The sequence below is a fragment of the Nyctereutes procyonoides genome, unplaced genomic scaffold, assembly GCF_905146905.1.
Source record: "Nyctereutes procyonoides isolate TBG_1078 unplaced genomic scaffold, NYPRO_anot_genome, whole genome shotgun sequence".
Taxonomy (NCBI): domain Eukaryota; kingdom Metazoa; phylum Chordata; class Mammalia; order Carnivora; family Canidae; genus Nyctereutes; species Nyctereutes procyonoides.
Genome location: NW_026575140.1, coordinates 47,964,937 through 47,992,049, shown reverse-complemented (window position 1 = coordinate 47,992,049; position 27,113 = coordinate 47,964,937). Strand labels below are relative to the sequence as shown.

At 53.8% G+C, this 27,113-nt stretch overlaps 1 protein-coding gene across 3 annotated transcripts in view; it reads left to right on the top strand.

Moving 5' to 3' along the window:
- The window catches only part of TOM1L2 (target of myb1 like 2 membrane trafficking protein), a 121,355-nt gene extending 99,931 nt beyond the window's left edge, over window positions 1-21,424 (top strand). Inside the window, exons 8-16 of one of the 3 annotated variants that reach the window (XM_055304900.1) lie at window positions 262-395; window positions 2,600-2,648; window positions 3,222-3,345; window positions 5,215-5,332; window positions 6,374-6,449; window positions 8,824-8,889; window positions 14,685-14,744; window positions 16,575-16,611; window positions 17,222-21,424. In XM_055304900.1, the coding sequence (XP_055160875.1) occupies window positions 262-395; window positions 2,600-2,648; window positions 3,222-3,345; window positions 5,215-5,332; window positions 6,374-6,449; window positions 8,824-8,889; window positions 14,685-14,744; window positions 16,575-16,611; window positions 17,222-17,370 (813 nt within the window). In that variant the 3' untranslated portion in view covers window positions 17,371-21,424. The remainder of the gene's footprint in view (window positions 1-261; window positions 396-2,599; window positions 2,649-3,221; window positions 3,346-5,214; window positions 5,333-6,373; window positions 6,450-8,823; window positions 8,890-14,684; window positions 14,745-16,574; window positions 16,612-17,221) is intronic. The other 2 variants (XM_055304901.1, XM_055304903.1) reach the window with 2 other exon arrangements.
- Window positions 21,425-27,113: the final 5,689 nt, after the last annotated feature.

The following is a 27,113-nucleotide window of genomic DNA, read 5'->3' as shown; positions in this document are numbered from 1 at the left end:
ACAAACATGTACCAATACGCATATGAGTGTACATAGCTATGGACGCTTCTCTGTGTGTTGAAAAAGAGCTGACTTCCTCTGGGGCAGCAGGAAGCAGTGAGAGAGGGGCCTTGTACTTTGCATCTCACCCATGTCCAGCTTTCTGGATAAGCATGCACTCCTTTTGTGACTTTTAAGAGTTGGCTTATGATTTGCCAAAGAAGTGGAATATGACAAAAAAACGTCCCCAGCAGGCTAGCCAGAGGCATGTGTGTTCCCTAGGAGCTGAACAGGACCTGCCGGGCCATGCAGCAGCGCATCGTGGAGCTCATCTCTCGCGTGTCCAATGAGGAGGTCACCGAGGAGCTGCTTCATGTCAACGATGACCTCAACAACGTCTTCCTCCGCTACGAGAGGTGGGGCCGAGGTCCTTTCTCATTCCTCCCAGGGACTCATGCCCACCGAAGGATTTCTCTCTTAAACAATGGGGAAAGGGAGAGGAGAGTTGGAAAATGCTCATCAGAGATGCTAATTTGTTCCCGGCTGACAGGGAAAATGCTTCTCATTCTCCAAGCAGCAGGAAGGCGACAGGCAGAATTAGGCTCTGCCCTTTGCAAGCCTCTGGTTGCCCTGCCTTTTCCACTCCCCCCAGGCCCTCAGAGGGAGGGCCGGGGGCCCTGGGGCCCAGGGGTTCACACCTGCTCCTTTGAAGATCCTTTGAGTTTGAAAAGGATTAAAGGAGAAAAAAAAATCTCTACTAAGGAAAAAAAGATTTCCTCTTTCCCATCTTTAAAAAAAGAAAAAAAGATTTTTCCCTCCCTTTGCAAATGTCAGTGTGTCTAGAGTATTCTGAAGAAGGCAGGGTATAAGTGCCGGATGCTGCTGCTTAGGGAAACACACACACAGACACATGGACACGTTCATTTGAGTTCTTTCTACAGCCAAATCATTTTTGGATTTGAGGTAACCAACTTGAAAATTCTTTTCCTTTTCCAAAGCCTCCCCTGGGGAAGAAGTTGTCAATAGGAGGTAATGGCAGGCACAGCTCCCATGGATTCACTCCAGTGTGTGTGCCTTGGGCTTCTCCCAGCAAAGGCACCAGAAAGCACCTGGAGCAGGCCAACCTTCTCCTAAGTCTGAGACCCTTGGCCCTCGGAGACTTGGGGCCCTGGTGCCTGTGCTGACTCCCAGCATGATGATCTGGCATCAGTTAATGTCAGTGTGATAGACTCTTGTCCCTGGGGGTTTAGAGGGTGATTTCACTGTGGGTGTTAGGACCCCCAGCCTTGTCTCAGCTTCAGCTGTGGAGTAGGGATGGGTGGTCCTGTGTCTCTCCAGCAGACAAAGAAACCTCTGCAGTAAGGATGTGGAGCCACCAGGGGCCCTATGTGTCCATTGGAGATTAGGAGCAGATCTGGGGTGCCTCGATTCCCAGCTTGAGACCCCTTGATTTTGCCATGTGATTCCAGTTTCTCCATTTTTAAATGGGCTTGGCCTTTCACCTGTTAAACCTGTTTCAGCCCCTCCTTGGATGGGAAGACAGGGTCTAATGTGAGCATTTTCCCGAGTCTGCCACACCCGGCCTTAGCACAAATTTTCTAGCTTGAGCATTTTTGACAAGTTTAATTGTCCCTCCAAGACGGTGTGGGAAGGGTACTCCAGGATTAGAAACTTCTCAAGTGTGTTAATATTCTCCTTCTCTTTCTAGGGCGTGATTCATAAAAACACAGGTGTTTCTTGACACCACAGGGGACACACATCCCCTAACCAGATTGTCCCTCCTGGGGAATCACTACTCACCAGGCACTGACCCCAGCAGACTTCAGTAAAGGCTGGTTTCTCCAGCCTCTAGCTGGAGAAAGTCTCTTAGCTACTTCTTTGCCCATGGAATTTTGGAACTTTGAAATGCAAGGGCAGCCCACACGCATGCCTCACCATTGCTCTTGTATTCCCTATCTGGTGGGAGAGGAATTTGGGTACAGGAGAGTAGACGCTCTCTGTGTTGCTCCAAGCTAGGTCCTATCCACAGCTGCAGAGGAGTCTTGGGCAGGCCAGGGGCCTGTGTCCACCTTCTTCCTCTAGCTGTCTCTGCCCTGTGTGTGCCCTAGCCCCATTCCTCCAGAAGGTTGAGCTGGGGGCCTTTCAGTGACACAGGCTAATCACTCTTAGCACAGCTCTGTGAGATAGGGAGGGGGCTGCACTTCTTGTCTGGCTTTGCAGATACCTGAGCCACCCTCAGGTAAAATGGTAGTCCCAGCCTCTGGCTCTACAAGCAAGAGGAGCACTCTAAGCCCAGAGTGGGAGGGGACAGCTGGGAATGCTTATAGTGGCCTCCTGGATGTGCTAGCCAACACCTTCCACTTTTACCTCAGTATGCTCTGGGGTGAGCCTAGAGGCTGATCCTCTGCCAGGGGAGCACCCACAGAGGAAGGTGCAGTGAAGTTGTTGGGGGGGGGGAATTTAGTCCCCCAAATAGCCCCCCCTTGGTTTCCTTTTCTGGAGCCTCAGTGTCTACTGGCCTCACAGGGCCCTCCGTCCACAGGAGCTTGTCACAGGAGCAGTGAGTATGACTGTGCCACATCATCCCTCTCCTTACTAACCGCTTTCCTTCCCCTGTTAGGTTTGAACGATACAGGTCAGGCCGATCGGTTCAAAATGCCAGTAATGGAGTAAGTATTCCTTTAGCATTCTCTCATCTGTGGGTGCTGGGAGACCTACCTCAGTGTGGTCTCACTTCTAGGTCTTCTAACTCGAGCTTAAATATATGGATCATTAAGGACACCTGGCTGGCTCAGTCTGTAGAGCAGGTGACTTGATCTCAGGGTCATGAGTTCAAGTCCCATGTTAGGAGTTGAGTTTACTGTAAAAAAAAAAAAAAAAAAAAAAAAAACTTAGGTAATGAAAGAGCAAGCTCTGGTTGATGGGATACAGCCAAAGAGCTAGCAGGCACATTCCTGGTGGGAGGGTGGCAACTGAACCCCAAGTCCCCAGCTCTTGGGGCAGCAACTGTCCTGTGACCACTTCAGCCCCACCACCTTTAGGTGGGGGAAGCAGTAGGCAGGGGCTTGCTAAGAGCCAGGCCACCGTGGACCCCTAAAGTCTCGACAGGGAGAACTGCCATGTTCCTGGACTGCTGCAGTGTTGGTGCTTTTCCTCAGGCATCCTGCACAGGGCCCGCTGGCTTTTACCCAGGAGCCCAACACAGGTGCTCTGGGGCTCACTGCTGTCTCATGTGCTGGCAGGTACTGAACGAAGTGACCGAAGACAACTTAATAGACCTGGGGCCAGGGTCTCCAGCCGTGGTGAGCCCAATGGTGGGCAACACGGCAGCCCCATCTTCTCTCTCCTCTCAGCTTGCGGGCTTGGGTAAGTGTCTCACAGGGTATCAGGGGCCTTCTCTACAGGCCACGTCCTGGACTGAGGGCCCCTTTCTCTCTGTGTTGGAAAGCCCAAAGAGAGCCTTTTGAGGAATCTATGGGAAAGTGTATTTCTCAGACCTGCCAATTGTACCACCTTTCATTGATGACTTCTGTCCCTAAACTTAAAATATAAGCCTGTGTTGGAAAGAAGGGGTAGGGGGAGTTCCAAGGAACTAGAAGTTGGTTGCTTTTAAAGAAAGGTAGCTACTATGTTTTATCTGGAACATTCTATGTGGTTGAAGTGGTTGTTTTCTCGATATAAACAAGGCCAAGGATGGCAAATAGGTTTCAGCTCATTGGGACACAAGTCTAAGAAGGATGCTGAAGCCACATTAGGGCTTGGAAGATGAGTCTGTGGCTGATTGGTAATGTCTGCCATGGGCTTGGGAGCAGGAAGTGATGGCACTGATCTATTTGCTTTCCTTGAAGTAGTATCAGCCTAAAGTACTCCAGTGTCTGAAACCAGAGCAAAAGAAACTCATCTCTTTTCCACATTTCCCTTTGCAAGTGTGTATATGATTCTAGATGTTACAGATATAGCAGATGATACCAGTTCTTATTAAATAAAATTAGAATATTGAAATAATAACGCATGGCCCTCACAAAATTCTTTCTACCTTGCTTTTCTGTTTTCCTTTTTTTTTTCTTAACATTTATTTTTATACCTTCATTCCATTTCAGTTGAATCAGGCTTTTATTTAGTGGCTTGTCAGTTGCTATAATTTTGGCTTCTTGGCATCTCATGGATCTGTAGCCACTGTTTCTTTTGGAACAGATTTCTCTGCTTTCAATCCATCCAGCATATGGCCACCAGATTTGATATCCAAAAGTCAAATTGAATTCTGTTGCCTGCCTTCTTAAATAAAGGTCTAGTGTTGCCTGGGTGGTGCAGTTGGTTAAGCGTCCAGCTCTTGATTTCAGCTCTGCTCATGATTGCAGAGGCATGAGATCGAGCCCTGAGTCAGGCTCTGTGCTGGGTGTGGAGCCTCCTTAAGATTCTCTCTCTCCCCCTCTTCCCCTCCTCCCTCCACATGTGCATGCACAAATGCTTTGTCCCTAAAAATAAGGAAATAAATCTTACAGTTAAAGGGTCTAGTATCCTTTCCATCGGCTCCTTGACCCGGCATTTGAGGATTTTCATCCCCACCACCCCACCTCCCACCTGCCTTTCCAGACTTGTCATTCATCAGTGTTTCCATGAGCTTTGCTCACTTCACACACCCTGGACTTGCAGGCTCTGTGCCTGCAAGTTACCTGTCCCTCCTGGTCCTTCAGGCCCCACTCTGAGGTCAGTTGTGAGTCTCTTCCAGTACTCTCAGGCCAGGTACTGGTGGTGTCTGTCTGTTTCCCACCTACTCGATACATTCCTTGAGGCCAGGGACCACATCAGATTCAGTTTGGTCTGCTCACGATCAAGCTCTGAACGTAGTGGGTGCCAAGTAAATACGTGACCCGGGCCCTTAGATGTGTGACTGCGTTAGTGAGGAACATTCTGATAAGACTGTTGTGGGAAATCTGCAGGGGCACCGGCCCCAGGTCTGTCCCTCTTTGCTGCCAGCCATCTCCCTTTCATTTATAATGACTCTTGCTCACCTTGAGCAGCTTGGGGTTGGGAGGGGCCAGTGGCTGTTCTGGCCCCCATCTGGGCCCCAGCGTGACTCTTCCTCCACGTACGGGTGCTGAAGAAAAGCCTGTGTCCCTGTGTCCCAACCTCCCCCAATAATGTGCCCACTGGCTTCTGAATGTGGGGATGCTCGGTGAAGTCCATGGGCCACATTTTATTCTCAACCTCCCCTCATTTGTTTTGTTACCACAGACTTGGGGACTGAGAGCGTCAGTGGTACCCTCAGTTCACTCCAGCAGTGTAATCCCCGTGATGGCTTTGACATGTTTGCCCAGACGAGAGGGAACTCCTTGGCCGAACAACGCAAGACGTATGTGGGGACCATTTCAGCAGCTCTTGGAAGACATTGGGGGAGGATTGATCCAGGCCTGGTCACAGGCCAACACAAAGACGCCTTTTATTTACGAGGTCCAGGGCTGCCAAGAACATAGAAATATGTCTTTGAGGATTTGGCAGACAGAGATTTTGAATGAACACCAAACCCCACACACACCATCCCCACCCCCCGCCTTGGGGTTGATTGTAGTTGGATTTCTCCTGTCAGTCATGAGAGAGCACTCTGCATTTTCTTTGCTCCCTGTACTGCTGCTAAAGATGACTGGGAGCTAGGGGGTATAGCCAGACAGGGCATGAATTCGTTCTCATCAGCATGGTTTTCCTGTGCTAGCATGTGGGCAGAGACTTCCCTGATGGCAGCCCTGGCCAGGATGAGCCATATGATATTGGGGACATTGATCCCAAAATAGACAATGCTCTGCATCTCAGGGAGACACATGAACATGCTTTGAGCTGTTTGTTCAACCTTAAGGCAAGCAAAGAACACTTTCCTGCCTTTCCCTGGGGCCCAACATCTTGAGGCATTCACCTTGGAGTTCCCACACTCAGGCATCAATGGGTTGACCAGAAACCCAAGGCTCCAGTCACTCTTTACCAGCACAAGTTGCTTTTAACATGGATATAGCAAAAGGGGTCAGAACACAGAGGAAGAGAACCTCCGTAGTTGGGGTCTGTTAGTGACAGACTGTTAGTGCCAGGCTGTTAGTGACAGACCCCAACCCCAGACCATAAGACTATCTCCCTTATCAAATGTCACTGAGGCTGCTGCTTTTAAAATAAGAATTAATATTATTTGCAGTTTTCAGGGCACTTTTGACATCCTGTGCTGGAACCCTGGCCTCCTGGCTTTGGTTGCAGTCAGACAACAGCTTGAGCCATTAAATGTCAAGGCTTCAGGAACTGTTCTTCCAAGTACCCTTGAGGCAGGTGCCAGGGCTAGAAAGTGATTATACGTCACCACCCCTTTCCCTGGGGCCCCTTCAGGGAACTGACCGTTTGTGCTGCTTGTCTCCAGGGTAACCTACGAGGACCCTCAGGCTGTTGGAGGACTGGCGTCTGCACTAGACAGTCGGAAACAGAGCTCTGAAGTGGTAGGTTTTTAAGCCTGTTTTTCTGCCTGGAGTCCTCTGGAGGGAAAGTCAGCCCGTGCCGTAAAGCTGCCTGGGTAGTAAAGCAGACGGTGGATTGCATGGAGGGCAGGGTCCACTGGGGAAGACTGCCTTGAGAGCGCTGTATTGCCTCTGTGAGTCCTCACCCCACCCCTCGAGTGTTGCCCAGTCATCTTGCCTGTGAACCCCAGAGAGATAGGCCCAGAGAGTTGGCAGTATGCTCTCGGCACCAGTGTCCCTGCAGACAGCAAGCAGGGATTTGTCCTGGGAGGTCCAGCTCCAGAGCCCCTTGTCTTCCTACCTTGGGGGCCCCGAGCTCTCAGGGCAGAGGTCTCCTACAGCCAGATAGGGTCTCTCCTCAGACATTATGCTGCCCTGGGGCTGGGCGGTGCTCTGACAAAACACTGATCTGTTCAGGGAAGGGAAATGATCATCTGAGTAGCGTGTGAGCTGAGCATCTGTGGTGGGCCTAGGGAAGCAGTACCAAGCCACTAGCAGGCAGTGGGTGGCCAGGATTTGGCTGGGGATCTGGGGCTGGAGAGGTGGAGGGAGCTGCGGGTAGAAGCCAGGAGGGTGTTCTGGGCAGCTCGGTAAGGAGCAAGGCTGAAGGCAGAGGGGCTTTGAAGTGGCGGGTACTGCTTGTTAGAGTCCCAGATTGCGGCTGTGCATTCCGTGAGGTTTCAGGTCACTGCAGGGGAAAGGATTTGTGTCTTAATGCTTCTCATGGGACCGTCCCCCTTTTCGCTAAAAAATGTATGTGGCAGGGTGTGAATGAGTGTCTGCAGTGATGGGGTGGGGGGAGCGCTCTGGGGATAGTGGCCCCCGGAACAGCTGGACCTCCTCCCAGGGTCCCCCAGCTGGGTTAGAAAGGAGCAGTACTCACCTGCCCACTGGACAGGGAGGTCTGCTTCCAGAACAACAGTTCTTGGCCTCCTGCAGCCCTTGTCCAAATGGGCCTGACCGGCAGTAGTGCCACAGCCTGGTTTCCAGAAGACTGGCCTGGGGAAGGAACTTGCTCCTCTGTCCTGGCTCAGACTTGGGTGGAGGATTGTGTGGCCCTCTGCACTGGCCACTAGGGGGCACAGAAGAGCCAGCCCAACTGCCCTGCGTCTCAGCACCCTGCCTTTCTACCCCTGGCACTGGGACTCCCAAAATCTACACAGTGGTCACCGCGGCTCTGTTCCTCTCAGTACTTGGGATGTCTCCTGCTGAACTCAGAGAGGGCATTAGGAGGGCCCCCCAGCACCCTTCCAGATGAGGGCATTACCTCCTCCTGGCCCAACCTGACCTGGCCTGAAGCTCCGTTCCTCAGCCAGGAGGACCTGGTTTGCTTCCCACTCTGCCTCCAGGGCCTGTCCCCATCCATGCCAGGGTGTGTCCTACTGCATCTCTCTGTTATCAGTGCCTAGGCCTGGATCCAAGCACAGGAGAGGTGGCCAGGGTCCTGCCCTTCACCCTTTGGGTGTGTGGCTTGGCCCATCTCCCTGTTTGCAAAGATCTTGATGACTCCAGCATGTTTTCCACCTGATGGTAGGCAGATTGCTTTCATGTTTACTGCTCAATGGGGGCGGGGGGCGGAGGGGAAGCAGGGTTTGTGTTGTCTGTGTGTGTGTGTGTGTGTGTGTGTGTGTCTGTGTCTGTGTGAGAGTATATGTAGATCTCTGTGTGTGTGTCTCTGTCTCAGTATATCTGTGCACACACTTACCCACATGCATCCTCAGGCCAGTATTTCAGTTCACAGTGTTCCATATCCTAAACTTTGCTGACCTGGAAATGAAAACTGGGCCAACGGAGAACACAGGAAAGGGGAGAAGACGGTATAGCCACACCTGCACAGTGCAACCACATCAGAAGTCTTAACTTTAAATGCTTTTTATCATTTGAAAAAGGGTAACTTACCTAAACTCAATGGTCAAGTTAAGAGTTTGGAAAAAGAAACACATAGGTAACTGAGAAGGAGGAAACAAGCAGAAAGAAGTTAGGAACAGAGTAGAAATGACTTCGTAAAAGCTGGCTCTTTGAAAAATGGACCCTTTGCCAACCCCAAGAGCCCTAATCAGGAGAAGCAGCCGTGGTCAACTTTCTGTGACCTCATGGAGATTTTCCAAGTGTACAAAACAGTTGGCATAAGTATATGGTCCCCTGTTGGGACTCTTGATTACTAAACTTCTCTTTTTCAAGCAGGTAAGGGGGGCACGCTGGAGGGGGGCGGGGGCAGCGGGCCACCATCCCCTTACCTGATAACAGATCAACTCTCAACAGTGGCTTTTCTGTTTCCATGATATATACTGTTGCTTTCTTTATTCTGGGTCTTGCTGTGACTTTTCTTTCTGGGACTTTTCTGTCCTCGGCCCAGAAGAGAGGTAAAGGTGGGGACTCTGACCTGGAGCCCATAGACAGCTGGCTCATAACCCAAGGAATGGTGAGAGGTCACCAGCTGAGCCGAGTCCCCTGTTCACCCCAGTGCTTCCCTATGTCACCTGCTGAGCCCTTGTGAGTCAGACAGTACAAGGCCATTCTTTCCTTTTGACTGGGTACCAAATTTTCCCCTTCTGCATTTGTGCAATCTCCTTAAGCCACAGGCCTCCAGCCCCAGAAACACCTCCTGGTTTTCTGCTGAGGTCTGTGCCTCAAGCCTTAAGGGTCTGGGACATTTGTGGGAGTGATGGAAGGGCCCCTTCCCTCCTTTTACTGTCTCTGGAGCTCTCGGCAGTATTCATTTTTCCAGGATAGAGCACAAGTTACTGTGGCTTTTGCTTTGGAGGGGACGTTTCTAAGAGAACAGACTCAAAAGCATCTGATTGGTTGGGGAAGCCCCCTCCAGCCTATGAATCTAGCCTATGAATTTGGCAGTCCTAGGCTGATGGGTCTTTATAATGGTGTTATACGTCTCCCAGAAGAATTTGAGACACCCTAAAGAAACAAACACAATAGGAACAGAATAAAGAGAAGACAAAGCCAGGGGAGTTTAATGTCATAAACACAGTTCTCATGGAGTGAAGCTTTTCTGCCACAGAGACCTGAGAGGGCCTCTCCTGCCTCATCTGATCAGGTGGCCCTGAGTCTGGTAGAGAGAGAGGGTGACCTCGTTCCAGGCTGCTTGCCTTGAAGGGATGATTTCATTTCTAATGAAGCCACAGCCCTCCCCAAGCACCTCTAACATAGAGACCAAAGGTCTGTGCGTGCGTATGTGGAAGGGCTGGAACAGCAGGGGATGCACAGAAGATATGATAAAAGCAGTGAAGCGTCAGCCTCTGGGGTGAACCCGGGCAGACACTAGACACATAACCGGGGAGGAAGCATATCTGGGCCCAGGAAATGGTGCCAGGTTGTGGCCAGGGGAGGAGTGTTCAGACAGGCCAGCAAGTCTAAGACTGTAGGCAGTGCAGCAGGGGTAATCTGCCTGAACAAGGTGTGGCCAGTATGCAAGGACACCAGCCACACAGAACCATCAGAACCAAGGGGTGGGGGGTGGGGGTATCTGCCACCCCGGCTTAGAGTGAGGGACCTTTGCACAGCCACACTCAGGTCACAGCAGCAGGCACTCCATGCTGCTGTTTCTGCACTAGACCTCGAGGCCATTCTTAGAGACCTAGGATGCCTGGAGCCCTCATTTACTTCTTCAGGGACAGGCTGGGACTCTGGTCCACATGGTGTGGGATGGCCTTAGAGCAGGGCTCCTGGAGGTCATGTCCATGCCAGTTCCAAATTGGAAGGATGTAGCCATGTGTCCTTGTGCCTATTAATCCTGCAAAAAAGGATACTGCTCATACCAACTGCCCTGAGTGTGGCCTTGGCAGCCGGTCGTGGCACCTGCCTCTGCCCACATGAGAGCCACTCTCCTCCGCCCTGTCCCCACTAGAGCTCCAGTCTCCAACTTCCCAGAAACAAGCCCAACTAACAGCTAACCTGATATCTCACCTGCCTGACTGCAGTGTTTTTTTTCTCCCTTTTAAACAGTGTGTAGTAATTGCTTTGCCTTATTTCCCATAGTGTAGAAACCCTGAGTCTTTCCAAACCCCCGAGTACAAATTCTTTACTTGGAAACTTTTTGTGCTATTGAGTGAGACTGAAGGGCTTCTAGATGGCTCCTCAAGTTTGGGTGGCAGTGGCACATATCGTAGGAAGGATTTCACAATTCTCTAGAAGTAACACACCGTAGCTTTTCAAATACTATTCATGTTGCATTGTAAATTAGACTCTTAAGCTTTCCTTGTGGATTTGGGACTATGGGAGACAGGCCTTTGTTCACCTGGGACTCTGGGTGTCAAGATTTCCAACAATCCCAGATTCATTATCCATCAAGAAGAACCCTGAGAGGCATTGTGCACCAGCCTGCCTGGAGACTGCATGTTTGGTGGTTCGCTGCTCACCCCACCCCGTTCCCCTCACCCCTGGCCTCTCCATATGCATGCAGAGTGCAGTCAGGGTACTCTGCAAGGAACAAATGTAATCCTCAACAAGAGGAGGAGCAACACTAGGTTGGTAGTAGTGTGCTGCTGCCAAAGCCCAGGTTTGGGCCTGGGACCCAAGGGGTGCCCTACTCAGGCCTGGAGAACCCCCGGACACAGCATGCCTGAAGCCACTATAGCACTGGCTGCAGCCGGGCGGGTGGTGCCACCTCGCCCCCACCTGCAGCCCGGCAAGGGTCAGCACACAGCTCCCCCAGCACCCATGGCAAGATCTGACACTTCTGGCACTCCGTATGCCGGTTTCTCTTCGGACTCTGAAGATGGGCAGGGCGTGTCTCCCCATTGCCTCAGCTGAGCCAGCCCTGTGGGCGCTGGTCTTTACGGGAGGGTGGCCCCGTGCTAGCTTCTTTATTTTTCTGTCTTCATATCTTTTTCTTTCTGTCCCCGTCCCCCCACACCCTCCTCTTCAGACCCTTGGACCAGCCTTCTGCTTTGGATCATTGCCTAAGAAGATGCTAAAACCAAGGCATGGCAGAGGCCACAGGCTCTTAGGGATCAGCTGGGCAAGTCCTCATTTGATGGATGAGAACACTGAGGCCTCTCAGGGGCCTGGTGACGTGCCCAAAGCCACGGGGCAGTGGCAGAGTCCATTGCCCTCTTCCCTGGCCAAGGCCTCTCCCTTCCCTTCCGTCAGCATGAATGCGGGAGCTTCCTCTTCCTCCCTCCCCAGTTTCTGCAGTTCCTGTTTGGAGAACAGTGTGTGTGTTTAGTCTGTTTCTAGTAGTACCCGCATCGTTAGAAGGAACTTTACCCTGGTGGTGTACTCAAAGCATTGATACACCAGGGCGGGAGGTTTATATAGCTAAGGAATTGTGTCCAACCGCAAGCAAGTCAACCCTTGCCCTGTGTTATATAAGCTTTACTGTTAGCTCTCTCCCTAACTCCATGGAGGTTCCTGTCCTGAAGCCAAGTGCCTTTCTTACTGGAAGGAGTCAATGCCAGGAGTCCTTGCCAGTCATGGACCATATCTCTGGGCTTCAAAATTGGAAAACAGAAACCCTCACCTGGAAGTTAAGGGATTGGGAGTTCTGAGAGGTGAAAACTAAATATGACCTAGCCATCACCCTGTTGCACAGAGAAGGGAACAGAGGCCAGGAATTACCCAACCCCTGTCCCCATCCCTGCTCTGCCTGAAGGCAGAGGCTTCTTAGGATAACAGAGACTTCAGGGCTCTCATGTAAAGAAGCAAGTCCAGAGAAAAACGATTTGCTCGAAAAGTGATCTGACAAGTCCAGCCCAAGTGACCCTATTGCCCAGCGCCCTGGCTCCTGGTTTCACCCGGAGGATGCCCTGCCATAAACACACTACTTATTTGGAGAAGTCTAGGAGAAGGAAGAAAAGTGTTCCATGATCCAGCTTTTGGGAAATATTTTTTGAGGAGATGAGTTTCTCAGATGTCAATGTTTATTTTCTGAGTGTGCTGGCTTTCAAGATTAATCCTCAAAAAAGAAAACTGGTGCGTGATACCCAGCCTCGAGGGGCTTACTTTTGAACAAGAACATTATAAACCAAGTCTGAAGGTTTAAGGTCCATGACCCCTTCATGGCTTTTTTTCAAGCTCCTGCCACACGATGGAAAGCTCTGCCCCCTTGAACCTCCATTTCCTTGATAGACTAAAGTTGGGTAGGTATAAAAAAGCCCAGTGCACGCTCCCAACAAGTCTGGTTGGGCATATTTTCTGTTTAGAGATGCCACTAACTTTCCAGGCTTTGTTTCTGAGAACTTGGTATGGCACGCATTGTCTCAGAGGCCAGGCATTCTGCCTTATATAAGCATCAAGATAATGAAAATTGGCATCTGCTGTCCTGGGAACACGTCAAGACAGAATCCCTGGGGACGGCTGGGTGGCTCAAGGGTTGAGCATCTGCCTTTGGCTCAGGGCATTATCCCGGGATCAAGGATCAAGTCCCACGTCAGGCTCCTTGTATGGAGCCTGCTTCTCCCTCTGCCTAGGTCTCTGCCTCTCTTTCTCTCTCTCTCTCATGAATAAATAAATGAATAAAATCTTAAAAAAAAGAAGAAGCCCTGCCAGCAAGCATAAAATTAGCAGGTCATGCCCTGTGTACCCTACTGTGCTTTTTCTTTTTTTTTTTTTTTTTTTTTTGATGGGGGTGGTGGGTACTGCCTTGGGTGCCGTTAGCACATGCATGTCAGGCATCTGTGCACTCCAGAGGGAGACTCACATGTTCCTTGTCCCTAGGAGTCCTCTCAGGGTGATTTGAACTCCTTGACATTTTTTTTCATTTCAGCACTAAGTTCCCAGGGAGTCAAAGAAATAAAATGACAGTGTAGATAGAATCTTCCCAACCTGATCAAGGTTGGGCTTGCACCTTTATGAAGATGCCTGTGGGTGGCCCATGCTGGGTCTGTAGTTAGGCACGATGCACGTGAAGCTACTCCAGGTAATTGGAGCAAGGGGGCTGCCAGCCCCACCAGGTGTGTGTGTGAGTGTGTATGGGTGCACCCACGCAGAGCTCCTGTAGGATCACAGACACCTGCTCAGTAGGCTCGGGCAGGCTTAGGAGTCCTCACTACCTCACGCCCCGAACTCCATCAGCAGCAGGTTTCCGTGTCTAGGACCAGCTTGTCCCGTCAAGGCAGGGCTAGCCATGGGAAATCTTTGTTCTTTTCCTTTGTTAAGGTCATGTTATTTTTGAGATTTGGCAAATGCTAAGGCAGTCCTCTCATTGCTTATTTTAACTGGATTCTTACCCTAGATTGTGATGTTGGGGGGAACCAGCTATAGACACAGTGCTCATGTATTTTCTGGAAATAGTGGACTCATGAGCCACTATTATGTCCTAGCCAAATGCAAGTTTCAGAATCACTGCCCCCAAAGTGTTGGCACGGGTGGGCCAGGCATGGGAGACCGCTCATTGTCCATGAGGCGTGTCGTCGTTTGCTCAGGACCTACTCACACACACACAAACCCGTGGCCCCTGCTGCCCAGTTCTCCATTCTCTTCCCAAACTCATTTTCTTTGGCTCCCAAAGCCCAACCAGCCATCGAGAGCTGGGAAGACGGGGTGAGAGTAAAGGAGCCACCAAGTTCCAGGCCCGCTTCATGATTCTCCCCCAAAGAGACAAACACGACTAAAATCCCGCTGTCGCTTTGGTCATCAAAGCTCTAGCTTCTGCCCGTTTGTGCTGGCGGTGAGCTGGGCCTGTCTGCTGTCAGCCAGGCCCTACCCAGGCCCCAGCGCTCCCCTCCTCCCACTCAGAGATGCACCGGACACGGTCCAAAACACTTGCAGCGCCCTCCTGACCACCTGCACCCCTGCCCCAGGCAGAATGCCCCCTGGCCTCCCAACCACATTGTTGCAGGCAGAGGGGGTGGGTGCTGGTGTCTCCTCTGGTTGCCCCCAGGGCTGAGGCCTCACTGGCTGGTAGGCAGGGGTACTAACCTGATGAAGTTGGAGGAGCAGGGCAGCCTTGGGCTGAGAGTGGTCAAAAAGTTATCCATTTCAAGAACGTGTACCGCTGCCCTCCCCTCCCCGCCCCGGCACCTGCCGGTCAGCCCTGCTTCCTAGAACCGGCCACCTCATTGCTTCCCTCACCTGCCATTTCATATGTGGCTGCCTGATGTTGCCCGCGCCTGCTGTGCCAATGCGTTTTTGTTTTTTGTTTGCTCTGTGTACGTTTTGGTTTCGTTTTGGGGTTGCTTTTGATGATTTACTTTGTTCGGTGTTCTGTCTCCCCTCGCCTGGCTGTGGGGCTGCCTGGCCCGCCGCTTGCCGCCTCCATAGATCCCCGTTGCGCAGCCCTCTGTCATGGACGACATTGAGGTGTGGCTCAGGACGGACCTGGTGAGACTTGACTTTTCTCTTTTGTGTGCGGGGTGTGGCGAGGCAGAGTGCTTCTGGATGGCCCGGGCCGTGGGCTGCTCCCCCATGGGGTGGCGGACGAGAGTGGCCTGCTGCAGGCTGCCAGCCCAACTGCTCGCCCCGGAGTACCTGCTTCGGGCACAGTCCCTGAGCCCTGGCCACCTGAGGCCATGGCAGGCAGGGTTCTGGCCAGCTCCGGAGCACACACTTGTCCCCAGTGACTTTTCTGTAGCAGAGGTGTGTGTGTGTGTGTGTGTGCTTGGGTTTTTTGCTTTGGGTTTTTGAGATCTTATTGGGGTTTATTTTTAATTTTTTTCCCTTTTCATTGTGAAATTATACAGAGTCAGGTGTTTTGGTTTTGGTTTTCTTTTTTAATTTACTGTCATTCCCGGCTTCCCTAGTATCTCCTGGTATCTTACATTTAAAAGAACCCTTGCCCTAGAGACTATTTTCTTTATCCACAGAGCTAGCACAGGAAGGTGAGGACATCATGCATCTCCAAATGGCAGCAGGTCCCAAGAAAGGAGGGCTGCATGGCTGGTCCCTCCCTCTGCTGCTTACAAAGCACTTTCACTGGCAGCTGCTGTATGGGAGGCAGAGTGGGGGTTGTTGGCCAGGGGGCTGATGACAGAATATACTCTGGGAGGGGAAGTAGCTCACCCAAGGTCATGGGCTAGGCAGATTCTCCCTTAGTCCTGGAGACACCGCATCTCTTGTTCCTAGCTGTCAACTCTTCAGGGGACCCTGTCCCCAGAACAGACCATCCTTAACCACAGGGTTGTCCTGGCTGCCAGAGGGCTGCTGACTTGGCCCCCTCCTACACTAATATACAGCCCCACAAAGGGCCACCTCTCCACAAGGCCAAGCTTTCTGAAGACACTCACTGCCCAGCAAGGCAGACACCCAGGTGCCATGCCAGAGGAGGAGGAAAATGCCCCATTATGCGTTTCCCAGGGGAATGCCTGGAAAAGAAATAGCTTCTCTCACAGAAAGAAGCAAAGCAGGAAGGACCAAGGCTCTCACCTCACAAGGCAGGTGGGGGGAGCCCATCCAGGAAGGCTGAGCAGCAACAGGTCAATGGCAGAGCCAGGAAGGAAACCAGGTCTCCTGGCCAAGCCCAAGGCCTGGTCCACTTCCCTGTCACTGTGCAGTGGGTTCCTAGTGACCCTGGGAACAAACAAATTTGTTTCTCCAAACAAATCAAGTCTTATCCACTGCGTTGGTAAGAGCTCTCAGAGCTTCCATGGCTTCTCAGGAACCGGCAGCAGGTGACGGAATCTGGGCTCCCCTGGCCTGCAGGACATGGCTCCTGGCGGGACAGACTCTACTGCCAAATACACCTGTATCAGCCCTGTGCCCTAGGCTTCATGGCTCTGTCCCTTCCAGGCCTCATGCAGTTCCCAACTGCTGGGATGGACTGTGGATTTGCAGATCTGAGTGGCTGCTGAGTGGAGGAACCCTTGAGGGGGCCCTGGGCATGCTTCGGGCTCCACCTCCTTGTGGCCCTTGTTCTGGGAGAATGTCAACAGCAGGGCCAAGGCCTGCTGTGGTTCTGCTGTAGCCCAACGCAGAGATCAAGCTGTGCCTTTTTTTGGATTTTTCTTTCTGGCCTTCCTAGAGAATCAAAGCCTAGAACTACTCAGTTTGGGTTTTTTTTTTTTTTTTCTTTTTGAAAAACAAAGTTTTCTGTGTGTCTAACAAGACAAGCAGTATTTTACTATCACAGAACTTGGGGAATGGGGAATGGGAGGCTTTGCTCAGGCAGTGCCACCAGGCAGGGCCCTAATGCTGCTCCCTCTGCTCCTCCCACAGAAGGGCGATGACCTGGAGGAGGGAGTCACAAGTGAAGGTATGACCTGGCCAGCACCTTTACAGCTCCCCCCCATTACTTCTGCCTGGCAGCCTCAACCTCCCACCCTCTGCTTCTGTCTGACCCCCACCCCCACCCCACTCTCCTCAGCATTGCCAGACCATCTGCTCAGACCCCCTCCACTGGCAGAACTGGGCTTGAGGGATGAGAGTCCGTGGGGGGATGTTCTCTGTCAAATTTAAGTAGGAACTTGCCCCTCCAGCTTTCCCCACCCTGCCCCAGTGCTGATCTGGAGAACAGAAAAGTGCCAAGCTGGAGGTGGGCCAGGAATCCTAAATACCTCTTCCCCCTCCACCACCCGCTGGCAGCCAGGCTTCCTGCTTGCCCCAGAGGCAGGCAGAGGAGGGAGTCAAGGCTGGGCCTTCAAGCAGTCCCGGCTCTGGCTGGCTGCCCCCCCTGCCCCTCCCTGCCTCCTTCCCTGGCAGGCAGCCCAGGCTAGGGTGGTGAGGGTGGGAACTCACCCCAGGGGTCAATCCCTGTTGGCACAAGTAAAGGGGGCTCTAGGGGAACAGGTGGGATGTTGTTGGAGCCTCGGAGCCTCACTGTAGGCCTAACCAATCCTGGTCCTTGCCTGGGTTTTGTATTGCAGAATTCGATAAGTTCCTCGAAGAAAGAGCCAAAGCTGCTGAAATGGTCCCCAGCCTCCCCTCGCCCCCAGGGGAGGCCCCGGCCCCAGCCTCAAACCCCTCCAGCCGGAAGAAGCCAGAACGGTCAGAGGACGCCCTCTTTGCCCTGTGAGCTGGTCTGCGGTTCGGCTCCCCAGACGGCAGGTCATCTCCTGTTCCCCCCCAGTCCACGCGAGACACTGGCCACCCCTCCCATCTCCAGTCCTGGAGTCCTCCCACTCGGTCCTGTGCTGCTGTGTCTCCATGGAAATGCCCCCCTGTTTGCTCCTAGGCGTCCCACTAGTCAGGACCAGCTTTAGCCACCTTCTCTCTGAGTGGTGGGTCAGCACCACCGCAGCCAGAGGCTCTCCTCCCTCCCCCGCCCCTCCTGACCTCAGGCCCACTCTGCCTACATGTTCTCCCCAGAAGAGCAGGCCACAGGACCCAGCCTCAGGCAGGGCAGTCCCCAAGGGACCATTTCCTGAGAAGATACCTGGACTATCTTTTCTCCAGTCCCCCACCTGCAGAGAAGGGGGTCAAACCCCAGCCCTTCCCCCACATGCCCCACCCCTGCCTGGCTCTCCGGGTCTCCTTGGACAGGCCAGTCCCCCTGTTCCAGAAAGGGCTTGTTTGTACCTATGGGCTTGGTCTCCCTCCCTGGAATGCTGCTCCCTGACGCGTGTCACCTGGTGGCACTTGGCATGCTCGGCACTTTAGAAGGCTCTGTGGGTGCCCATGTGTGAGGCCTCTTATCCTCTTGACCCTCTCCCCATTGCTTGGCTGCTAGCCCAGGCCCCCACCCAAGCTGGCTCACCAGTGGAGTTTGGGACCAAGGGGTCTCCAATGCACCTGTGGGCTCCTGGTGTGAGGACGGAGAGCCAAGGACGGTTGCAAGGACAGTGCACAAAACTTGTGGGTGGTGGTCCCAAGGCGCACGGGTTAGCTCCTGCAGATACACTACCGTAAACCAAACTGCCACGTGCCCACTGCACACTGCCCCCACATAGCTGTCCCTGTCTGTGGAGGGCCCTGCTTGGGGAAGAACTGCTCTGGCTTGCATGGGGAAGCTTGGTGGGTGTGTGAGTGTGCTGTGCTCGGGGCTTGGCCTGGCCTGTGGTAGCCTCTGCACCTCTACCTCCAGGGCCCAGAAGCAGATGTCTCTGCACAGTCCTGGGACAGTCAATGACTTAGGGGCCAGAGTGACACCAAGGGCCCCGCATTGCCCCAGGGAGTGGGTCTCAACTTCCTCCACAGACCATCCCAAAAGCCTGCCCTCCTCCCCACTGCCCAAACCCCTCTTGGCCACCAATTTCTATCCTCTCTCCAAGCTGACCTGGAAAGCTAACAGAGCCTGGGGCTGAGGACACCTGCTCCTGTCACTGGTGTGTCTCCTGGCCATGGGCAGGGTGCTCGAGGCTTGGCACCAGCCCAGGTCCAGCCTGACCCACCGCTGTTCTACGGTTGCCCCAAAGAAGGAAAAGATTGTTGCAGCTGCTTCGAGCCAGCCCCTGAGTCCCCAGGGCCCGGGTCAGTGACCCAGTATGCACTGCCCAGGTGTCTGGGCCAGACATGTTCGTGAGCCATAGTGTGGTCAGCCCTTACCGCCTGGCAGCCAGAGCAGGGAGGAGAGGCGGGGCTTGACACTGTCTGACACCAGTGCCTCAGGCTCTGGGAGCAGCACTTGGGACCAGGCCTGGACACCCCTGATGGGGAGTGAAGTGCCACCTGGCCCAGAACCCCAGGCTCAGTCTCATGCAGTGGCTCCCCCGTGAGAGGAGCCTGGGGTCTGTCTGGGGGCCTGTCTGGCAGGACCAGCTGGGGATGTCACACTCCAGAGGACATGCAGGAAGCTCCTCAGAGATCAGAGGTCAGCCAGCCTGACTCCAGCCCTGCCTGCCCCCCACAGCGGGTGCCATGCCTCCACTCCCCCCCGCCCAACCCTGGCGCACAGCTGATGTGGACCTCTCTTCTCAACATTGCTCACAGGCAGGGCACCCTGAGGCCTGCTGGGATGTTCAAACGTCTGAAGGCAGCTGGCTCAACATGAGCAGAGAAGGTGGCTGGGATGGGTCAGCTGTACCCTGAGCCCCAGCTCTTAGCCCTTTGGCACAGTCTGGAATATTTGTGAGGGCCAGGGGCCCGCCTTTGTAGCTGGGTCTTGGGGCAGTCCTGTGGCAGCCATGGCACCAGAGCAGCCGAGCCCAGCATCCTCTGAGGGAGGAGTCAGCCTCCCTGCCTTGTGGAAGGGCAAGTGCCCATGAGAGCCGGGATGTGAGGGGAGAGGAGGCTCCTGGCAGTGAGTGAAACTGAAGCCTGTGTCTGCCTGGGGAGACCTCAGCATGGCTGTTCTTACTACCCATGGGCAAGAGCTGCCCCCCAACTCCAGGCAGGGCTTGGAGAGGCCCGGCCATTCCTGGGTGGCGGGTGGTGTTGGACGCTGTGGGCTGGCAGGAAGGCACTGGCCCGTGGAGGGAAGTGTCACCTGCCTTCCTGACCCGGAGCTGCCCCTCCCACTTACCCACACATCAGGTCCAGAGGCCACCTGCCCCTACCTGGAAGCTGAGATGACGCTTGCTTCAGGCCGGCACAGAAAGCCAAGTGGGGGTCCAGGTGGCCGTAAGGGGGTGCCGCCCAGCCCTTCCTGTCCTGAGGCCACAGGCACCCTGGGCCTCAGGACTGCTGGCTCCCTTCCATGTGGGGAGCACAGCCCCCAGGCTCCTGCTCAGTGAGGAGAGTGGAGCTCTGGCAGGAAAGCTGGCCAGTGCCTGTGCCCCCGGAGAATGAGCCCCTCACAAGCCACCAGCCTTTCCGCAAGTGTTAGAAATCACAGATACAGTATGTACTTAATTACACTAAATTATTGCTGGGATTCCTTATAAGCACTAATTATACCTGATTATAGGTTAAAATATTTATTTTGTCAAAATATTTTCTTGGGGACGTGTTGAACCTTTTCTGTGTTCATTGTGTGCAAAGATGAGAAAACTAACCATTGCTTCCAGCCTGCCTCTGTGGCCAGTGGGCAGCAGTGACCCAGGGCACTGGTGGGCAGCCTGCGCTGGAACAGTCCCTGTCCAGGACCACCCCCCCTGCCCAGGCCCGAGCAGGCCAACAAGGGCCAGGCCGAGGGGTGACCCCCTCCCCGCTCATCATCATGCACAGAATGAGGGCTTCTTGAGCAGACATGGCTTGTCGCTGGCCTGGGCCAGAGGGAAGGTGCCTGTTCATCTGTTGTCGTCCTGTCTTTCTGTTCGTCAGCCCCATCGGGGTGGGTGACCATGCTGCCTGCCTTGGCTCACTGCCCTTCCCCTGCGCACCTAGGGGCTGGAGCCAGGGGGCCTGGGGAGCCGTGGGCCTGTACCGTCACTCAAGCCCCCAGCCCCAAGAGGGGCGGCCCGGGCTCTGGATGGCCCAGTGGCAATAGGCACTCCTCCAGTGTCATGGGGCAGACAGCTGCAGCCTCCTACACTCCTGCTCCTCCTCTTCCTTCCTGCCACCCACCACACTTTGCCTCCACATAGATGTGTTTCTAACTCGGTCAGGCCTCGCCTTCTGGATGGTTGGAGGGGGGCCGTGGGCTAGCTGGGGAAGAGCACTGTGCCGGGTCCTGTGTTCTCAGCCAGCCCACTGTGAGCCTGTCCTCCTCCCCGGGCTGTTCGGACTCTCTCCATACCCCTGGGGAACAGCCAGCTTCCCCACCATTGGCTCAGGGTGTGTGTGCACCCAGAAGACTCCTGATGTGGTACCTGCCTCTCCCAGTACCCACCTCCCACCCTTCCTGTCCATGGGGGTCCGAGCCGGGCTTCCCCTGCAGCCACCAGCCCCTGGGGAAGCTGTCAACCCCAGAGTTACACTCCTTCTGTGTGTAAAATCTCCAGGCCCTCCTGGAGGACGGGGGGTGGATATTTATTTCCTAAAGTTTGCACTTAATTTGTGAGGGTCTCAGGATCGTTGGGGGCTATCGCAAAGAGAAATGTGTTGTGTCTGTCGTCCTGCTGTCCCAGGAGTCTGGTGTTCGTCGCTGTTGTGCGTTTCTGCAGGCAGAGCCTGTTCTGGAGGGTGGGTCAGTGAACTCGAGGTTGAGTACATCCATCCACCCACTGGCTCTTCTTCCGGATATTGTCTCTCTAGTTTGGGTTCTTGCATGTAAAATACTCCACAATAAATAAACCAACAAGCAAACTGTTGCTCTGTGATCTCTGTGGAAGGGGCTGTGACTGTCCAAAGGGCCTGCCAGGTCTGGCCACCTGCTCGCTCTAAGCAGGGGCTGCCTCGGGGCAGCTTGGGAAGCTTGTTCCCCCTGTCCCCCGCACCCCCCCGCCCGACCAGGCAGCCTGAGCAGCCCCTTGGCTGGCCACAGGAGTCTGAGCTAGAGAGAAATCCCCATGCCTATCCCGGGTTGGCCATCCTGTTTTTGGGGTGTTGGTTGTAGCCACTGGAAGCCTGCCATGACCTGCCTGAGAGCTCTCCCGGGGCTTGTGGTTCTTCTGTCTCATCCAGGCTCCCAGGCACTCAGCCCCACCCAAAGCATCCCAGGCCTCAAGCAAGCAGGCCTGCGCCACTGCCTCAGCCCCCCTCATCTGGGCTCCCCAAACATGGCTGAGCATCCTCCAAATCATCTGTACAGCTTGTGCTGGGCACTGAATTTGAGAGCTGCTGCTCTAAGAACCACCTTGCCACCCCGCACTTTTAGGAATGGCTTTATCGAGCTATGAGTCACATAAGCATACAATGCACCCATTGAAAGTATATCCTTAAGTAGCTTTTATTTTTATTTTTTGTCTCTTTAAGTAGGCTCCACACCCAGCACGGACACAGTGCGGGGCTTGAACTTACAACCCTGAGAGGCCTGACCGGAGATGAAGAGTCGGATGCTTAACAGACTGAGGTCCCCAGATGCCCCCAAGGTAGTTTGTAGTTATTCACAGAGTTGTATGACCATCACCACAATTTTAGAGCATTTCCATCATCCTAAAAAAGCAGTAACCTCCACACTCATCCCCACACCTGTGTCCGCACACCCTCCAAACCTCTCTGCCTTTTATTTTTCATTTATTTTTATTTATTTTTAAAGATTTTATTCATTTGTTCATGAGAGACACAGGCAAAGGGAGAAGCAGGTTCCATGCAGGGAGCCGATGTGAGACACGATCCCAGGACTCCAGGATGAGGCCCTAGGCCGAAGGCAGGTGCCAAACTGCTGAGCCACCCAAGGATCCCTTTCATTTTTTTTTAAATTTAATTTAATTTTTTTTCATTTTTTTTTTAAAGATTGTATTTATTTATTCATGAGAGACACAGAGGCAGAGACAAGCAGAGGGAGAAGCAAGCTCCATGCGGGGGAGCCTGATGTGGGACTCGATCCCAGGACCCCGGGATCACGACCTGAGCCCAAGGCAGACACTCAACCACTGAACCACCCAGGTGCCCCCCTCTGCCTCTTTTTTTTTTTTATTATTATTTTTTAAAGATTTTATTTATTCATGAGAAACAGACAGGTGTAGAGATACAGGCAGAGGGAGAAGCAGGCTCCATTCAGGGAGCCCAGCGTGGGACTCCATCCTGCCCAGAGAGTGGCTTGGCCCTCAGATAACCACCATGGACTTGCCAGGACAGTCTGTCCACGTTCAGCACATGTTCCTGAGAGCCTCCTGCGTGCCAGGTTGTTGCTGGGGGGGGGGGCTGCTTAAGTCCTACCCTCAGAGAGCTCATAGCCTGGTGCAGTTCCCAGAATCAAGGACACGCTACAGCCAGGAAGCACTGGAGCCCTCTTCCAGGGCTTGCAGGGCAGAGAGGCTCTGGGGGGAGCAGCCAAGGTCCAGAGAAACTGAGCTGCATGGAGTTGCAATGGGCAGGCCAGCGCAAGGGAGCGGGAGGGTGGTGAGGCAATCTGACCTGACAGGCCTCCTGGGAGGGACCTCAAGATCCCTGGCAGGCACTTGCCAAGGTGCGTTTCCCTAGTACATTAACAGCTGTTCCTAAAAAGGAAGGGTTCTGTGGAGAAAGAAGTTTGATAAATGCTGAAGTAAAGTTAGTTACATAGTGTTAAGAACTCTTTGTCCAGGGATCCCTGGGTGGTGCAGCAGTTTAGCGCCTGCCTTTGGCCCAGGGCGCGATCCTGGAGACCCGGGATCGAATCCCACGTCGGGCTCCCGGTGCACGGAGCCTGCTTCTCCCTCTGCCTGTGTCTCTGCCTCTCTCTCTCTCTCTCTCTGTGTGACTATCATAAATAAATAAAAATTAAAAAAAAAAACTCTTTGTCCAAGATAAAGGTAGTGTGTGGCCCAAGCTCCTTCTTTAGAGATGCCATGTTGGAACTTTTTTAGTTGTTGTAGAAAGACATTTGATTTTTTTAAAAAAGATTTTGTTTTATTTATTCATAGAGACACACACAGAGAGAGAGGCAGAGACACAGGCAGAGGGAGAAACGGGCCCCATACAGGAAGCCAGATGTGGGAACTCCATCCCGGTCTCCAAGATCACACCCCAGGCTGCAGGCGGCGCTAAACCGCTGTGCCACTGGGGCTGCCCCAAGACATTTGATTTAATTAAAAAACAAAAAGAGGAGTATCTTGGCTCCTGTAACCGAAAAGTTCTGATAGTCAGCTTCAGGCATAGCTGGATCCAGGTGCTTAGGTATTTGGTTAGGAATCTGCCTCTTCCTAGGTCTTGACTCTGTTTTCTCTGGGTTGGGTCTTCTGCAAGGTTGACGGAAGGCTTCCTGCAGCTTCAGGCTGACTTTCCACTAGCAGAGAGAGGGTACTGCTTTCTCAGTAATTCTAGCAAAGTTCCAGAATCCACTCTGGAAAATCAGAATGTTAGCAGAGGGAGGATGAACGCTGAGGAGGTGGGACACCTGGCTGGCTCAGTCCGTGGAGTTTGTGACTCTTAAAAGTAAAACTAAAAAAAAAAAAAAAAAAAAAAAAAAAAAATCTGAGGAGGCATTAGATGGTCACTGGAGTGTGGTTGGAGAGGGCCAGAGACCAGAGTGCACACTAAGGGGCGGAGACTTGGACAGAGACAAGCTTCTGGATTCCTCTTTCAGTGCCCTCTCATCAACCTTTGTTTGCTTGCCTCCTTTCACCGGAGCCTGAGCTGCTTCCCGGCCATAGCTGCCTTCCACAGAGATCTGGAGGGGGCAATGTGGGAACACCACACTCCTCTTGCGGCTCACCATCCCCCTGTTCGCTGGTCCCACACTGAAGCACCTTGAAGAGGAGACTTCTTCCAACCCACCTTTTTTTTCCCCCAAGAAAAGGGTCTCTTTAGGGTCCCCAGGGACCAGAGGTGGGCAGAACAGGAGGACCTGAATAAGCAGGAGTTACCCAGAAATTCCAGTTTATATCAGAGGTGCCCCTGCCAGTTCCTGTCGTCAGAGGAATCTGGCCAGGGCTTCTAAGCCCAGGCCGTCCGTGTCTGGAGGAAGCAATATCTCTGCTCTCAGCACTCGGGGGTCAGTGGGATGTTTCTGGAAACTGAGTGGACTGCTCTGCTAGGTGCTACCTCCTCCCCACCTCCACGTCCACCCTGAGAGCACCCTACCAGGGGTGGCAGGCTTCCCTGCAGGTCCCTGAGGAAGTCACTGCACCTCTCTGGTGTATACTTTCCCATCCATAGAGTGGTATCAGGGTGGTAAACCCGCCTCCACGGGCCTTTTTATTAGACTCATTAGGAGTGAAGTGGTTGAGGTGTAGTCCCCAGGGACTGGTGGGGACACGTGGGGATGCTCACGGCCCCAATTAAAGGGGCACCCAATTGTTGAGATCAGTTGTTCAATACTCCCATTTTTCAGGAAAAGCCAGAAATCTAGCCTTCAGGTATAATTTTCTACATTTGACAATTCAAAATCAGAGCCCACGTAGACTTGGATTTGGCCCCTGGAGGTCAGGTGATGTCTGGGGGCCTTATTCTCCCTGCCACCAATTCAACCCACCCCATTCTGTGACTCTTCCTCCTCAATCTACACCTGGCCTCACCCCAGTAAGCACCCAGGGGACAGACGTCCCCTCTCATTCTTCATTTCTGTCAGCTTCTCCCCTCACAGCGCAGAACTGGTGGTTCTACCAGATATTTGGTGGAGGGTCTATTGAACCGACTCTTTGATGAACCTGGAGGTGACCACCATGAGTGAGGCTCTTTGGGCAGAGCTGATCCAAAGAAGCTTCAGAGAGGGCTAGAAATATTTGCTTAGCACACAGCAGAGGCCAACCTGGAATGAGAATACAGGGTCATCTAGGACCAGAATCATCCATGTCAACAGCGATCTGGTTCCATTATGCCCAGAGAGGTTGGAAGTGAGGCTCCGGCCTGGCTCCATGCCGTGTGGCCTCCTGGGCCATAGCCTGGGCAGGTCCTCGCTTACCTACTGCAAGAATGAAGGATAAATGGGGGCGGGCAGGATTGAGGGGGACTCCTGGAATGAGGAGGGGTCTCAGTATTCTCCTAGGCAATGCCCAGACTGGCTATGCCCAGTCTCCTTGCCTCGTGCCAACAGCCCTGGCAACCCCTATGCCTTTCCCTCTACCCACCCCTGAGCAACGCCAAGATGAGAAGCCTCCGCAGAGGCCCAGCCCGCCTGTGGGCTGGACACCTGCCCAAAATGTCTCGGAACCCACAGATGCCTGACGTCTGGGAAACAAGGGGGGAGACGTGTACCCCTATGTCCCAGTCCGGTGACCTGGGTCGAGTCCCGCCTCTGGGAAGTGGGCGTGCCTCACAGTCGCAGGAGCAGAGGGCTCCGGGGTCCGCGGGCAGGGGGCGGGGCCGTCCCAGGTCAGCCCCGCCCCCGTGCCTGGACGCCCACCTGGCGGCGCTCCCAGCCAGGTGTCTGTCCCGGAGGCCCGGCTGAAAAGAGCATGCCCGACTGGTCCCGGGTCCGAGGCCCTGCCAGCCCGCAGCGCGGGCCCGCCCCCACCCCGCCCCCCAGGGCGAACGGGCGCGGCGCATGTGACCCAAGGCCCGGCTCCCGGGAGTTTCGCGCTGACGCCGCGTCACCCCACTCGGGGCCGGGCGCCCATTGGCTGCGCCGCGGTCCGCGGGGGCGGGACTTGTCTGGCTCCTCGCCCCAACTCCCCTGGGTCTCCGCCGCTGCCCGGCCCGGGTGAGGAGCCAGCGCCTCTCCTCCGGCCGCCCAGACCCTGACGAAATCAGGGGCAACAGCGCCGTGAGGTCGTGGGCAAGTCGCCTTGCCTCCCCGTGCCTCGGTATTCTCATCTGTAAAATGGGAATAGCAGCCCGGTCCTCCTGGGACTGTTGGGAGGAATACTTGGGTTAATTCTGGTAAGCGCTCAAAGATGGTTGCCAGGGCAGGCACAGCCTGCCAGCATCACTGTTGGCCGGGCTGGGGCCCCTGCCCCCTCCTGGGCACTCCAGGGCAGAGGGGCCCACCACCGGGCCCTGGCACACTCCTGTGAGTTCGGATCATCCCAGCCAAGAGGGGCCTGGGGGGCTTGTTTGGGGGTCTCAGGCTCTTTAGGGGGAGGAGCCACCAAGAGGTTTCCCTGAAGAACTGTCGCCCCAACCCGTCCTTCCCCACTCTGATGTTGAGAATTGCCCTGGTTAAAAAAAAAAAAAGAGAGAGAGAATTGCCCTGATAATCTGCGGCTGTGAAAGAAACAAAGTTGTGTCTCTTTGATTGCAAAGATTTAAGACACACCTCACCTCACCCCAACTATGCCCCACCGTGGGGCTTCCGCCAGGCTTCAGGTTTCTTTGTTTGTTTGTTTGTTTTAATTTTTATTTATTTATGATAGTCACAGAGAGAGACAGAGAGAGGCAGAGACACAGGCAAAGGGAGAAGCCGGCCCCATGCAGGGAGCCAGACATGGGACTCGATCCCAGATCCCGGGTCTCCAGGATCACACCCTGGGCTAAAGC